The sequence below is a fragment of the Talpa europaea genome (assembly GCF_964194135.1).
Source record: "Talpa europaea genome assembly, chromosome: 11".
Taxonomy (NCBI): Eukaryota; Metazoa; Chordata; class Mammalia; order Eulipotyphla; family Talpidae; genus Talpa; species Talpa europaea.
The window spans coordinates 80994200-81011011 of NC_140078.1; the positions used below are offsets into that span (position 1 = coordinate 80994200).

At 36.6% G+C, this 16812-nt stretch overlaps 1 protein-coding gene across 29 annotated transcripts in view; it reads left to right on the forward strand.

Moving 5' to 3' along the window:
* The window catches only part of CLASP2 (cytoplasmic linker associated protein 2), a gene marked incomplete at both ends in the record, with an annotated part of 141077 nt that overhangs the window by 118527 nt on the left and 5738 nt on the right, over positions 1-16812 (forward strand). For all 29 annotated transcript variants that reach the window (XM_084248203.1, XM_084248207.1, XM_084248183.1 and 26 more), the window contains 7 exons: positions 2906-3049; positions 4203-4346; positions 5627-5733; positions 7884-8037; positions 11377-11605; positions 14893-15086; positions 15579-15707. In XM_084248203.1, coding sequence (XP_084104329.1) covers positions 2906-3049; positions 4203-4346; positions 5627-5733; positions 7884-8037; positions 11377-11605; positions 14893-15086; positions 15579-15707 — 1101 coding nt within the window. The remainder of the gene's footprint in view (positions 1-2905; positions 3050-4202; positions 4347-5626; positions 5734-7883; positions 8038-11376; positions 11606-14892; positions 15087-15578; positions 15708-16812) is intronic.

The window sequence follows — 16812 nt, forward strand, 5'->3', positions numbered from 1 at the left end:
TGCTAAAGGTCTAAAAAGAAAGACTAAGGGAAGAGGAAAACATCCAAATTTAAAATTAGTTTTCCTATTGGAAAGCATTATAATGGAGACTAGAAACACAGATTATTTCTATAATAAATTGTATTACATATGTACATATTCTTGTTATCTGTTTACATATACACATATACATACATGCAAAGCTATAAAAAATAAACCATTCTTCAACTTTTTGTTTTTTAAAAAGATTTATTTATTTTTGCATAAAAGAGCTGGGGTGTAGGGCATAGGTGCGGGAGGTGAGAAGATTCACCAGAGACAGAGTGGGAAGCAGAGCAGGCCAATCTACTGGAATATACTACTGAGGGAAACAGTGGGTGAGACAGGAGCAGTCCACTGTGCCGTATGTGGGCCACCTTCCTGGCCAGGGATCGATCCCATTCATCACAGAAGGTTATCACAGTGATAGTGCTGAGACCTAACCCTTAGGCCACCAAGGAGGCCCCTCTTCAACTCTTAAATGAGAGTTTTAGGAAAGCAAGGAGAAGTTACATTGAAACTTTACCTTATGACAAAAATAAAAGCATCTTTCAGATGGGTGCTAGGTTTAGAATAAAAAAAAATTAACGGGCTATAGAAGAAAATAGATTTGAGTATGAGGTCTATAAAAATTCTTTATTGAACAAATAATGGTTCTTTCATTTTTGTACAAATAAAAGAACTCTTTGTATTAAATTATTCTCTGACAGAGGGACACAGAATTTCATGTTGTTAAATGTCAAAAAGGAAACATTACAATAAGGGGAAGTCACAATACAAAGCGATTTTCAGTAAGCAATATTTTTAAAAATAAATGCATTTTTGTTGACCTTTCTGAGTTTCAGAAACATTTCATAGAATTAGCAACTGGATTATTTTTCCTTCTCCTTAAGAAGAATGCATGTTTGTGATATTAAAATTGCACACAATATATATAATCTTGTAAAATACCTTACTAAAATGTAAACTTTCAAATGATTTTTGTGTATTGTGATTTTTTTGCCTATTGGTGTAGTAAACATATGCCATGAAATCCTTCTAAAACTTTGCATGCTTTGATAAATTGCCAAGATACTGAACTAACTGAATCTCAGAACGTGAGATTATTGGTAATGGCGAATTGAGAAAAAGAACACCTTGATGTTCATTCTTTGATTTACTATACTCAACTTTCAGCTGTTTGCACTGATAGAAGGTGACTGACAAGAAGAATCCAGATTATTATGTGCTGCCATTATTTAGTTGGGCCTGCTATTTCAAAATTCACCATAAGTCTCTTTCTCTCTCCACTGTATATTTTACCCAGGATGATTAGTAGGTAGCCTTTAATTTTTTTTTCAATGCATTTCTTAAAGTTATGATTACTTCTTAAAATTCCTTTGCTGTAGAGTTAAGAGTGTAATTTGACACTGTTTTGTTTTGGTCTCTTTTTACTGAAATCAGAGGGAAATGTACAAAAGTTAGAACCTTATTTTAATATTTTATTTCCATTATATTAACTTGGTATGGCACTTGTCAGAGTTCTTATTTGGATTGAATAGAAAAAAAATGGGACCTCAGATCAGTAATAAGGGAAAAAAGAGCATGGAAAAACTGATTACCTTAATCTTTAACAATATATTTTTTAAGTTGCTTTTTTTTCCCAAAGATTTATTTATTTATGCATACAATAACTGGGGTACAGGCCAGAGGTGTGGGGGGGGGGTGAGAGGACTCACCAGAGACAGTGGGGAACAGAACAAGCAGATTGACTGAAATACACTGCTGAGGGAAGCAGCGGGCGAGTCAGGAGAGGTCTGCTGCACCATGTGGGATGCTCCCTGGCCGGCCGGGGATCGAACTTGTGCTGCAGTGGCTGTGTATAGCTTCATAGGTTGCGTCTTAACCCCTTGCGCCACCAGGGAGGCCCTAAAGTTGCTATTTTAATCATACAATTAAACCTTCCTTTTTCTGAGTCAGTAGCTCCGCATTTAATATTTGGTTAGCATCTGCTGTATTCAAGGACTGTGCACTGTACTAGGTGCCATTTCTAAAGTGCACCTAGAAATCCTAGAATATTAACAAAATGTGACTTGTAAAACAGTGCTTTTCAACTTTTTTTCCTGCCCCAGCATATCTGAAAGAAGGGTGAACGTTTAACAGTAGCTTCCTATGCAGAAAAATAAGCTCTATCTCAGGAAGAAGTTTGTCTGCTTTGACCTACCACCCACTGATTTGGAGGTCTACATCCCACTAAACACCTGCCCACTATGTATCTGCACACAGGAAATTCTGGAAGAATAATGAGACTTTTTAAACCTACATATAATAGTTCTTTTTTAAAAAAAAAAATAAGTGTTGTCTAGTAGTTCTTATGTAAAACGTTTTTGTGATACTTCTTTTGGAAGGTAGTTGGTGGACCTGTGAAGAAAACCTGATCTCACTGCTTGAGGGTTTCTGTATGTTTGACAAAAGACCTATGTCATTCACTTTTACTATCCACTTGACCTATGATATAGTATACTATAGTAAAAATTGTGTGAATATGTCTTTCTCAAATTACAATATTGAATGTAATATCCTGTAACCAAGGTTGACCTTGGGTAGCTGAAACTACAAATAAGGAGACAAAGGAGGGAACTACTGTAATTTTTCTATGAAATCTTCAGCATTTGTTCAAATACAGGAAATAAAATGCTTGGGATGTACAAATTATATGTTTGAAAAATAAAAATCCACAGTGTCATATACTGGGACCTGAAGTAGGTAGGTGGCTATATAGTTTCTTTTTTGTTGTTTTTTTTCCCCCCTATGTGTCAAAAAAATAAGAACCTAATTGTTTCTGAAGTGTTGTCCATTGTCCCTCAATGACCCTCTGACTATCCTTTCATTGTGCTTATGTCTGCAGGTGAAGGTTGCTATCCTCAAATATATAGAAACTCTGGCCAAGCAGATGGATCCAGGAGACTTTATAAATTCTAGTGAAACTCGCCTGGCAGTGTCTCGGGTTATCACTTGGACAACAGAACCCAAAAGTTCTGATGTTCGAAAGGTATGTTCTAATAAAAGGTTTAGAAGATTTGGAAAAGCAAGTCAGTCATTTTGGATTGTGAACATGGGTGCTTTTAATCCTCAACAAAATACTGGCAAGCTAAATCTTGCAAAATGTAAAATAGAATTATATACCATGATCATGTGGGATTTATCCTAGGAATACAAGGTTGAATTGACATGTAAATGTCTATTAATATAATTTACCATATCAATAGTAAAAAAAGACCAAATGCCACATGATCTTCTCTATAGGCAAGGCATCTAGCAAAATCTAACATCCTTTCATGATTAAAAACATCTGCAACAAGCTAGCAATGGAAGGAGACTTCTACAACCCTATAGAGGCCATCTACAAACATCTACAACTATATCATAATTCATGATGAAAGAAGTGCTTAAATAAAATGTTAGCATTTTAGTGTACACATCCACACAATGTATACTTTGTTGTTGTTTCTAACAAAATGGACAGGTTATTGCTATTGTCTTATGTTCTCTTCAACAATATATAGTAGACCTCTTTCATGTGTAGAACTAAAGGCTGTACTTTATAGGATGTCATTGCTCTAATAGAAAATAATTTAACCACTCCCCTAGTGTTATATATTCAGATGCCATAAACACAAAACATTTCTCAGCGCGGTCAGGAAAGGCCTAGAACAAGATGAACACATTTGGATGCAAGTTGTGATGATTATGACCCATTTGGGGTTTTTTCCCTCTCACATTTTTATGTAACTGAAATTTCGAAGTTTGGCTTCTTTAGAAAAAGAAAGGGAAACTTTAAATCTTCCACGAAAACATTAGATTGATTTTAGCTTCATATCATAGACTTGTTAGATTAGTTTCTTGAGGGAAAGCAAGATTTGGGTAGCTAATTTAAGAATCATATGTGGAGATAATGGAAATTGAAGTGCTGAGTTTCTTTGGATGGGCTGCATATTGCTTAGGGATAGAGTTCTTACAGTCTTTCTTCCCCCATCTTTCCCATAATAGTATCTTTTAGAAAAAAACCAAAGTAGTAACACATAATGATAGAGTAACCCTAAAACTGTCTAGTTAACTTTTGTCATGAGCAGAAATGTTGAGTGAAGAAAATGATCTCCTTTGAGTCATAAAATATATTCATCTATTTCTTGTATGTTTTCTAGGCAGCACAGTCAGTGCTGATTTCCTTATTTGAACTCAATACCCCAGAGTTTACAATGTTACTAGGAGCTTTACCAAAAACTTTTCAGGATGGTGCTACAAAGCTTCTTCATAATCACCTTCGAAACACTGGCAATGGAACCCAGGTATTTTTTCAGTTTTTCTGGCAGTTGTGTAAATGTAGTAGTTGGTTTAACAGTAATTGTTTCTGTTACATAAAGGAAACTTTGGGCTTTAGTATAAAATTCTTTTATCTGTATTCGACAGCATTTCTTGAGGATAATTAAATAATGACCTGGAAAAATAACCTTTAGGCTTTCATGTTAACATTATAATTTGGTGTATAGTAAGTGATGGTGAAATGTGCCAAGGGTATGAATAAGGGGGGCGGGGGTGGGGAAGCAATATGAGCAGATAGAATTAAGGCATGGCTTAATTCAAGCCAATAGAATTAAGACATGCCCTTTAGAGGAACAAATCTTTATTTATGCTCTAGCAGAGATTACTTATTACAGGGTTACCAATTAAAGTCCAAAGACTTAAAAGGGTGTGTTCACATTTCATAATTTAAGGCTTGAGAAAGGCCTTTGATATTGGAGAAAGGAGAAAGTAGATGCACTTATGGTGGGCTTAAGGTAAAGTGTTAAAAACAATCAGAGAACAATTTCTTGGGTCCAGCGTCACTTTTTTTATACAGAGAAGTAATAGTTTGTTTATATCTTATGAGATAGGCAAATTAATAATATGACTAGATTTTACTCCTTCGGTGTTTCTGAAAATCATTTGTAAAGCAAACACAATGAAAAATAATATTTGAGCAGGGCTTCCCTGGTGGCACAAGGGGTTAAGCACAGCACTGTGAAGCTATCTGCAGCCTCTGCAGCAGTTCAATTCCCTGGCCAGCCAGGGAGCTACCCACATGGCACAGCAGATCTCTCCTGTCTCATCTGCTGCTTCCCTCAGCAGTGTATTTCAGTCAGTCTGCCTGTTCCGCTCTCCTCTCTGTCTCTGGTGAATCCTCTCACCCCCTGCACCTCTGGCCTGTACCCCAGTTCTTATATGCATAAATAAGTCTTTTTAAAAAAAAATAAAATTTGAGCAGTAGTAATGACTGGGGGGATGGGGTAGGAAATTGTCTCAGAACAATTTAAATTTGTTAGTTGGGTATCAGATCTTTGTGGAGAAATGTTGATAATAGTTGAGAGCTGAAATGGGTGAGGAGAACAGAGTAAAGAGTTAGATTTCTGAATGGAAAGATTGCTTTTTACCTCACAGAAACAAAAGATAAGTATGTGAATAGTCAAAATATTGACCTGTAAATGTGGCTTTTTCATTTTGTTCAACTTCTTGATTGTATGGCTTCCTTGGGAGCTTTTTAGTTGAATTTATCGATCATATTTAATATTTATTTGTTTCCTTCTGTTAGGGTTCCATGGGAAGTCCTTTGACAAGACCAACACCACGTTCACCAGCCAATTGGTCCAGTCCTCTTACTTCTCCTACAAATACATCGCAGAATACTTTATCTCCAAGGTAATAAAAGTGGAATTTTCCATCATAGCTATGTATTAACAGATTCCCATTCTTTTTTTTGTTTTGTTTTGTTTTTGTTTTTGTTTTTGTTTTTGTTTTTAGATAATAAATTTTATTGTTATATTCCCCATACAATTGCAGCCCCCCCATTCGGACCCCAATCCCTCCCCTCCCGCCCCCGCCCCCCTAAAATTGTCTCTGGTTCATAGTTTTTTGTTGATTTTGATTTTCACTTTCTTATAGTTATTCATTTTCCTGGTCCCTTATTTAAGTTTTCTAGATTCCTGCTATGAGTGAGACCATCCGGTATTTTTCTTTTTCTTTTTGGCTTATTTCGCTGAGCATGATCCCTTCCAGCGCCATCCATGTTGCTGCAAATTGCATGTGTTTATCTTTTTTGAATGCTGAGTAATATTCCATGGTATATATGTACCACATCTTCTTGATCTAGTCATCTATTTTTGGGCATTTGGGTTGTTTCCAAAGCTTAGCTCAGATTCCCATTCTTAGAAAAACAGATATTAATACAATTCCAGTTGATTTCTACTTAACTTGAAAGGTCTTAGACACATAGAGACTTAACAAATTCAAAACTTTAAGTTTATTCTAAAACTAACCCTTTAGATGATAATAGATAATAATATAAAATATATGAATTTTTTTTATAAATGAAAAAATTTACTGGTACAGCTTTTGTAAATTACTGCTTGTTGGATTAAATAGTTATTTCTCATATTATTATATAAAGCCATTAAATTTCAAATTGTGACTTTCAGCTATACTACACAGTAAAAACAGTGAGGTTAAGTTATGATGGATATTTAAAACTAGTAATAGTCAGCCCTCTCTAAAAACAGGGGGGAAATTAAGCTTATAGACAAAAATATAAAAATAAAGAACAAACACAGAAGGATTAAATATAATCTAGCATGTATATAATTTAAGACAAATTATGACTGCAAGATGGGTCCTTCTTACAAAATATAAAATGTGTGTAATTTTCACATACTTCTGCTATTCACATATCTCAGATGAAGTTCTGACTCATTAATGGACTAGTATTTTTTCCCTTTCCCTGGACTTTTAAGTTTGCATAATAGCCCATATTTTGGTTATTAGTTTGATTTTTGTTATTACCCTTATACTTTAGCATGATTCATCATACTCATTTCAACTGTAGGATAATTTATATAAGAAGAAAAATACATTGAAAGCTTATCATGTAGTCTATCCTATCTTCTGCAGTTTTTATGGTTAATTCTAGCCTCTGATGAATTTTAAAATTTGATTATAGAATTCATGCCAATAGCATTTATGTTCAGTGTTACAAAGCCTCTGCCTTCTTTTAAATTTGTGTAAAGTACATTGATCTCCACTTCAAGCAGTACAATTATTGTGAGTTGACAAAGTTGTCAACAGGAGTTGACAAAGTTTCTGTAAAGGGCGATATAGTAAATATCTTAGGCTTTGTGGGCCATGTGGTAGTCTTTGTCACCTCTACTCCCCTCTGCTGTTACACTGTGAAAATAGACATAAATAATACTTAAGTAAATAAGTATTGCAGTAGTACAATACTGTTTTGTTTTGTTTTGTTTTTAAATATTTATTTATTTATTTATACAAGCACTGGGTACAGTCAGAAGCGCGGGAGGGTGAGAGAATTCACCAGAGCCAGAGCGGGGAGCAGAGCAGGCAGAAGGACCGAAGTCCACTGCTGAGGGGAGCAGCGGGCGGCAGGAGAGGTCTGCGCGCCATGTGGGACCCTCCTCTGGTGGCCGGCGAGCGGCCGGGGATCGAACTGGCGCTGCAGAGGCTGCGGGCAGCTTCGCAACCCAGCGCTCAACCGCTGCGCCACCGGGGAGGCCCACAATACTGTTTTATCTGTCGACACTAAAATTTGAATTTTATGAAATTTTTATGTGTTATAAAATGTTACTATTGACTTTTGTCTCAACCATTAAAAAATGTGAGAAACATTCTTAGCCTTCAGAGGTCATAGTTTGCTGACTGCTGGTTAATCAGAACATTCCTGGGTAAAAAGACAAACCAGTTGCTAAGGATATGTATTCTAGAATCATTGTAATGTATATGTGTAATGTATATGTGTTTTAAAACTACAAATAAAGAAAAAGTATTTTTCTTTTTTATAGTGCATTTGATTATGACACAGAAAATATGAACTCTGAAGATATTTATAGTTCACTTAGAGGTGTCACTGAAGCAATTCAGAATTTCAGCTTTCGTAGTCAAGAAGATATGAATGAACCATTGAAAAGAGAGTCTAAAAAAGATGATGGTGATTCAGTGAGTATTTTTACTATTCTTATATTGCAGCTTTTTTTTTTCACTAAGAATGTTTTCTTTTTAAAATTTGCTTTCTGTCAACTCAACTGTAATTTTTTTAGGAATCAGTCACTTTATGAGTACTTATTCAGTATCTCCCACATGCCAGGCCTATCAGAGGCTTTACAAGAGTGGCTGCAAATCCCTTGTAGATTTTCAGATAATGATGAGTATGAAGTTTTACATTATAATGTGCCTTGGAGGAAAGTGAATCTCTTTTAGAGTAATGGTCAGAGAAGGCCTCACTTAGAATGTGGCTTAAATAAAGCTATACAAGATCTAGGACATGAGAATTTCATAAATGTTATAGCAAGTACAAAGGCATTTACATGGGAGCAAATTTTGTATGGTCGAGGACTACGATGAAAGCCAAAGTATTTACAGCATTATAAAAGAGTAGAGAAGTAGGGCCTCCCCGGTGGCGCAGTGGGTTTAGCGCTGCCCTGTGAAGCTGTCCACAGCCTCTGCAGCACAGGTTCGATTCCCAGCTGGCCAAGGAGAAACCCACATGGCGCAGCAGACCTCTCCTGCCTCACCCGCTGCTCCCCTCAGCAGTGTCTTCTGTCTCTCTGCCTGTTCTGCTCCCCGCTCTGTCACTGGTGAATTCTCTCACCCTCCTGTGCCTCTGACTATATCCTAGTTCTTGTGTAAATAAATAAATCTTTTATAAAAAAATCTATAAAAAATAATAAAAAAATAAAAAGAGTAGAGAAGTAGAATATGGGTAAGATCACATAAGACAAAATAAAATAGTCAGCACCCCCCCACCCTTACATGCAGTCATAGGGATTTGCATCATCAGTTTGTATGATTCCAATTAAGAATGTTTTGAACATTTTTCTGACATTTGTGACTATCATTTTGTCACTTCTGCCCTCTATACAGTTTATACAGAGTAGTTGCTTTTATTTTGGTTCTTAGACTTTTCTTTGACTGTTTAGACTTTTCACAAAACAAGCCATCCCACCGCTCTCCTTATGGAACCTGTGTTTTCTCTGTTTGCGAGACTATAGAGCATTGCAGTGCTTCAGCACATCTTGATAGGACACGCTTTGCCTTCCTGACTTCTGTCCTGATACTGTTTTTCTCCCCATGCCCATATGGCAGATTGGCCTAGTAAACTGGATGCCAAAAGACAGCTTGCCACTCATCTTTGGGGTTCCCAAAGATGCTGCAGGTTGTAGCAGTAACAGGTTAATAAGAATTACTGCTTAATTAAAACATTTTTGGTTTAAGCTTTCCCCCAGCGATAGCAGGGTACGAAAGTGATAGCAGGAAGCTCAGTAGTGGATTCTGGCAGAAGTGAGTTTGAATCCTGGTGCCTAGCAGTTATCATCTAACCAGCTATCACTTTTCAACCTCGTATCTTCATTACAAGAACAGGGCATTACTACCTACCTTAAAAGTAGTTGTGAGTATAATAAATCATGACTCGATCTAAGCCAGACTTTTCTCCTCAGCTCCAGAATCATACATCCAGTTTCTGTTTAGACTTTTGATCTTTTCAACTAAAATTACCCTTTGCTGTTTCACTGGATAGCAACACTGGTTGCTCAGCCAAAAACTTTGGACAAAAGAGTTGTCTTTAACCCAGTTATTTTCTCCTCTGTTAACTGTATCTTCAAAATATATCTAAAATTCAACTGCTTCTCACTGCTGCCTTTCTGATTTGAGCCATCATCATCAGTTCTTTCACCCGGATTATTGAATAGCAACAAGACTGGCCTCCTTGATTCTGCTTTTGACTTCCTATGATCTACTCTCACTCTTACAACTATCTAAGAGGTTCTTTTTCTTTTTTTTTTTTTTTTTTAATTTATTTTTTTTTTTTAGAGGCATGTTTTTCTTTATTTGTTTGCTTGTTTGTTTTTTTTTTGTTTTGTTTATACATGCACTGGGTACAGTCAGAGGCGCGGGAAGGTGAGAGAATTCACCAGAGCCAGAGCGGGGAGCAGAGCAGGCAGAAGGACCGAAGTACACTGCTGAGGGGAGCAGCGGGCGGCAGGAGAGGTCTGCGCACCATGTGGGACCCTCCTCCGGTGGCCGGGGAGCAGCCGGGGATTGAACCGGCGCCGCAGAGGCTGCGGGCAGCTTCGCACCCCAGCGCTCTACCGCTGCGCCACCGGGGAGGCCCTAAGAGGTTCTTTTTCATCTAAAATTACTCTTTGCTGTTTCACTTGATAGCAACACTGGTTGCTCAGCTAAAAACTCAGGACAAGAGGCTGTATAATAGACTTTTCCCCTTGTTGCCTTTCTGGCCTCATCTGCTACTTTTTTCCTAGTTCTTGCTGCTTCAATCACATTGGCCTCCTTGCTGTTCCTTATTTTCTGGGCATGCTCTTGCCCTCAGATCCTCTGTCTTCATTATTCCCTCTGCTTGAAACTTTCTTCCTCCAGATAGCCCCATGGCTAATTCCTTACTCTGCAAGTCTTTGCTCAAGTGGCTTCAAAGCGAATCCTACTCTGACTACTCTATTTAATCTGCAACTTCCTGCCTCCCACCTCTGCACTCTTTCATCCTTACTACCTCCCAAACATGAATCCTGCTCTACTATACTGTGCACTTTACTCCTTTGTTATGTTTTGTAATGCCTCTGTCCCTTGACTATAATGTAAACTCCATGAGGGTAGAAATTATTCTCTTGTACCCACTAATGTCTTCATAGTGACAGGAATAATGCCTGGCACATACTAGGTACACAATAAATATTTAAAGAATGTTATTGAAGTACCTAGCTAATGACTTAGTACATTGTTGTTGAGTAAATGGTAATGATGGTAATACTGGCCAGTAGTAATGATTTTCATATTAGAAGTAGTATCACTGTTAGTATTGACATTTTGATAAGTGCATTTTTGTGCCCAAATTCTATCCTTCCAAAAGCTATACACTTTTTTTTTTTAAGCAGATCTTTAAAATTTGGTTTTATTACTACCTTAATAATGGAATCTGGCAACGTGTAGTTCTGTGTTGCTAGTGAAAATCCTTTTGTATGTTTAACTGGCATAGAGAAACTGTTGCTAATCACACTATTATATAGTGTTTGGTCAAGTCATTGGCAAGGGAACTATAAGAATCATTAGAGACAGCAGCTGGCTTCTTCACATCTTTACTATAACTTTGATATTTTGAATATGTTTTAACTCATCATGTTGATTACCAGTACTTAATTTTTTTTTAGGTGCTTATCACTACCTTTTTAAAATAGCCTTTCAAGTGATAGGAAAACATTTTTTAGAAATTTGAAGAGATTTTTGAAACTCAGTTAATTTGCCCTGCCTTCCCCTTTCCATTAACAGATGTGTGGCGGTCCTGGGATGTCTGACCCAAGAGCAGGAGGTGATGCTACTGACTCAAGCCAAACAGCCCTCGATAATAAACCTTCATTGCTGCACTCGATGCCTGCTCACTCTTCTCCACGCTCTCGAGACTATAATCCATACAACTACTCAGATAGTATCAGTCCCTTTAATAAGTCTGCCCTCAAGGAAGCCATGTTTGATGATGATGCTGACCAGTTTCCTGACGGTATGTTCTGGATCATGCTGCTCCTACTGGTTTTAGAGGGCCAGTAATCAGTAAATTAAATGAAATATAACTCCCTGAAAGTAAGGATCTTTGGAATTGAGACATTTTCTCCCATTTTCAGGAGCTTATTTCTAGTGATTGGGGAGCACTGTCCTCCAAAATGAGAAATAGGGAACTCATCCTGAGATCATCCTTGAAATCAAGAAAACTTTAGTGACCTCCCAGCAACAATTAAAGCCGGTTGTGGCTTATAAATTTAGCTTATTGCTAAGCACAATTCATTCAGTCATTAATTTTTCTGCCAGAATAGTAAAACCCTTTGAAGGAATACTCATTCTTTATAGTAGCCCTTTAAAGTATGATGTCATAAACAAACTTTAATAATAATGAATATGGGGAAGAATACCATTAGGATTTGGAATTGTCTGAGGTTTAAACTCTTAATACTACGTTGCATAGCCTGGTTAGTTGGTTTATCTTTTTAAGCCTCTCTGACACCCAGTGTCATGGGGGATCTCATTGTGCTTGGGCTCCGACAGGTCACGCCTGGACACCCTTGTTACCCTGGCTGAGCTCCGAATGCCATACTTCTGTCACTCTCATATGTGGAAACCCTCCTTGCTCTGCTAAATAATCTGTGTCCTCAGGCATGGTCCCACATAATTTTGATAAACAGAAAAATGTCTTCATTTTATGAGCTGGAGGAGTCATGTTTTTAACCAGATTTTCATCTTATAAGACTTAGTATATTGGGCCTCCCCTGGTAGCTCAGGCAGTTGAGTGCAGTGCTGTGGAGCTGTCTGCAGCCTCTGCAGCACCAGTTTGATCCCGGCCGGCCGGCGAGGGTCCCTCATGGCGCGACAGACCTCTCCAATGTCGCCCGCTGTTCCCCTCTGCAGTCAGTGTATTTCAGTCAATCTGCCTGTTCTGTTTCCCGCTCTGTGTCTCTCACCCTCCTGAGCATCTGGCCTGTACCCCGGTTCTTGTATAAATAAATAAATCAATCTTAAAAAAAAAAAAGACAATATATCACAAAAGCAAGATCACTCCCTTATTATCTAAGTTTCTTCTCCTGTACTAAGGATCAGGTTTTTTTTTTTTTTGTTAAAATAAGACATTTTTGGAAACCTAAGCTTAGTATTTTTCAACTTGAAAACATTATTTCTTCACAGATTTAGTACTTGATTGGCTTCCAGTCAACTGGTTTCTAAGGCAGCTATTTTATGTTGAGTTAGTACTCTTTGAACATGAATAGCCCTCAGTTAAGCCAAAATAGTAGTTGCTCCAAGCTTCATACAGCAATTGTTTTCATTTATTGTCTGTTTTCAGAGAGGAAAGATTTTATCTGGCATTATTTTATTGTGAACATTGCTAACTTTATCATTTCTTTTTAATTTATTGTCCTCTGTTTCTATTCTGATTTTCCTTTCATGACTCCCCCATGCAAAATATCTCTTCCTATTTTTTAAAATCTATAACTTTTGGTACGAGATAATTATTTTGTTCAAGTCCCTGTCTATAAAAGAAAATTGCTTATATTTGAGACCTACTAAGTATTTCTCTTACTCCATTGTTTCTGTATACATTGTTTAGATATGTACATTAGTGATAATTTTATCAAAGTTCACAAATCCAGATAAACTTCATTAATGTCCACATATAAGTATGACCTTTGTAAAGTTTACCAGGAACTATACTACATCTAGTGATGGTGATGCAGTTATTCAAGAGACACTGATAGCAAAACTTGCCAAGTGAAAAAAATATTCATTATTTGAGCACACAAGAATCTAAGACACAAATGAAGACCATTGCCTGCCTAAGTTCCTCAGGACCTGAATTTACCATATATCTACCATCAAAAGATGTTGGGAAAAACTTTAGTATTCTACAGTGTTCTTACGAGTTTATTTATTTAACTGTCTTTCCTACAAAAATGATCTAAAGGACTATCAGATGACTGTTGTTGAAAAATAAACATTAAGGGGCCTCCCTTGGTGGCGCAGCGGTTGGGTGCTGGGCTGCGAAGCTGCCCTCAGCCTCTGCAGCGCCAGTTCAATCCCTGACTGCCAGCAAGGGTCCCACATGGCACGACAGACCTCTCCTGCTGTACCCCCTGCTCCCCTCAGCAGTGTATATCAGTTGATCTGCCTGTTCTGTTCCCTGCTCTGACTCTGGTGAATTCTCTTACCCTCCCATGCTTCTGACTGTACCCAGTGCTTGTATAAATAAATAAATAAATCTTTTAAAAAAAAAGAAAAAAGAAAAAGAAACATTAAGTATCCTCTAACAATCGTAAAATTGATGAGCTCATAGTTATACTTTTAAAAAGAAAGCAAAAACAAATGAAAACTCCTTAATAACCAACTCTTGAATCTGAAATTTAAAAGGAAGTATATTAAGCATTTATTTTGTCTTTTCTATCAAGCCATATTTCAAGATAATCAAAATAGCTCTAGTTAACAAAGTTACTACTAGAAGAATTCTAGCCCATGAAGGAGTAGTGTAATTAGGTAATCACCTGTTTTTTAAACTGCTAATAAAATAATGGTCTCATCAACAATCATTGGGTAAAATATTAAAGATTGACAGGGAACCTTACAATGGTGGGATCAAATTCTTACCATTTAAAATCCTGTGATTTTTATTGATATCATTAAAAATGGAGTACCTAGACACTGTGTACCTCTTGGCACAACACCATAGAAATACATACTGAGGTGTGTAAAAATGACATTTGGAATTTACTAGAGGGGAGAAGAGAAGAAGTAAAAATAAAGTCTTGACAATTGTTAAATCTCTGGATATAGGGATTTTGAGGGTTGACTATTCTTGTGAATTTTTGCTACAAAAAGTTTTGTTTGTTCAAAGATTTGTTTATTTATGCATACAAGAGATGGGGAGGTGAGAGGATTCACCAGAGACAGAGCAGGGAAGAGAACAGGCAGACCAACTGAAGTACTCTGCTGAGGGGAGCAGCGGGCGAATCAGGAATGGTCAGCTTCACTATGTGGGTTTCTCCCCGGCCAGCCAGGGATCGAACTCGTGCTGCAGAGGCTGCGGATTGCTCCATAGTGCGGTGCTTAACCCCTTGCACCACCAGCGAGGCCCTGTTATGAAAAGTTTAAAGTAGCATTGGTGTTTTGGGAATGACAAATGGAAATGAAAATTACTTAGTCATTTTTCTTTGCTTTTTTTTTGACAATCAACATTGTATTTCACAAAGTTATAAAGTTGTCACCCCATACCTGTGAAAGTCATAGAACTAACATAATGTCTTTTGATAGATCTTTCCCTAGACCATTCTGACCTAGTAGCAGAGTTGTTGAAGGAATTGTCTAACCACAATGAACGTGTAGAAGAAAGAAAAATCGCCCTCTATGAACTCATGAAACTGACACAGGAAGAATCTTTCAGTGTTTGGGATGAACATTTCAAAACAATATTACTTTTATTGCTCGAAACCCTAGGAGATAAAGAGGTAAATGACATGATTTGTAAACAGTGAATGGCCTGTTTTTCCTATTTTAGCTTTCCAGTCATTGCCCATTAATCAAACATTACATTAATTTGGAAACTGAGAATATTAGTCTGTGGTGCTGCTTTTTTGCATGAAATTTTCACTGTAAAGTACTTTTTCTTCTAAACCAAGTAGCTCAACAATGAGATAAATGAAAGGTTACTGATAAGATTTTTATAGGAGTGTGCAGGTTAATTCTTTTGCATATTTAAATAAGTTCAAAAGTAAAACTTACTTTTTAATAGAATGTCATTGGGCCTTGATTTCTTGCAAATATTAAAAGTGTGATATGAATTTTCAACCAGAGATGTGAAATCATAATTATGTAACACACCACATACTTTGTAACACACCACAGTCGTCTACAGTTCCCCTCTTAAGTTATGGAATTTGAACATGTAAAAGATTGTCTACAACCCAAAATATTAAAGATATCAAAATGTTTCTTCTTAGCCTACAATTAGGGCTTTGGCATTAAAGGTTTTAAGAGAAATCCTAAGACATCAACCAGCAAGGTTTAAAAACTATGCAGAACTAACTGTCATGAAAACATTGGAAGCACACAAAGATCCTCACAAGGAGGTAAGTTACTTGAAAATTAAACTTTATTTGATTCTTAATACTTCTCATATAATTCATAAAACATAAAAAACATTGTTTAAAAAGTACCCTTATCAATCATTTCCTTAATGAACATAAACCTTAAATGTTCAAAGTAATACTTGATTGACTTGTGAGCATATATTCATTCTGTTTTACCTAAAATAGGCTGGTGTAGAAAATTTATCTGATTTCTTTTTCTCCTTTATTTCACTTTTAGTTTTCTACTTAGACCTCACCAGTCTTATCTTCACTTTGCATTAACCAGTGAGAATTTGGTTTTTTGAAAATAACTAATAGCCAGAAGTAATATCATTACTATTACAAAGTGGTAAATTGACGATAGAGGCTAAGTATCTGTTAAAAGTTTATTCAACAAGATGAGGACAGCTTTCCTGACAGAGTCCTGTAAATCCCATTACTTTATAGTCAGGTTTACACCACTGCCACCAAGGACATGGATGGGATAACTATGAGAATTTTTATTAAGATCTTGGAAATAATTTGACCTGAAATTTCAAATAGGGATGGCAATTCTAAAGGAATGCATCAGGGGGATAGTATCAGGTATCTTGATAGAACCAAGGTAAAAGCAAAAGACAAATCAAAAAAAGGAAAGTTACAATAGCAGTGAGACAAAATAAGCTAATATAAGAGCTAAATCTAAAACTCTGCCCCAAAAAAGCATAGGTATAAATCTTTGTTAGCCTGGATCAGGAAGTAGCTTCTTAGGTAGAATGCCAAAAGCAGAAGTAACCACCAACAACAAAACAAATTGAACTTAATCAAAATGTAAAATTTCTGTTTTCAAATGGCATTATCAAGAAAATAAAAGACAACCCACAGAATAGGGGAAAATTTTTGCAAATTATAAGTCTGGTAAGAGACTAGTAATAATAATATATAAAGAACTCTTACAACTCCACAACAAAAGACAACCCTACTAAGAAATGGGCAAAAGATCTGAAAGAAATATGTTCAGATATATATATATCTGAATATATATATTCAAAGAAGATATACAAATGGCCTCTAAGCACATTAGTCATAGAAAAATGCAACCACAGCGAGATACCATTTCACACCC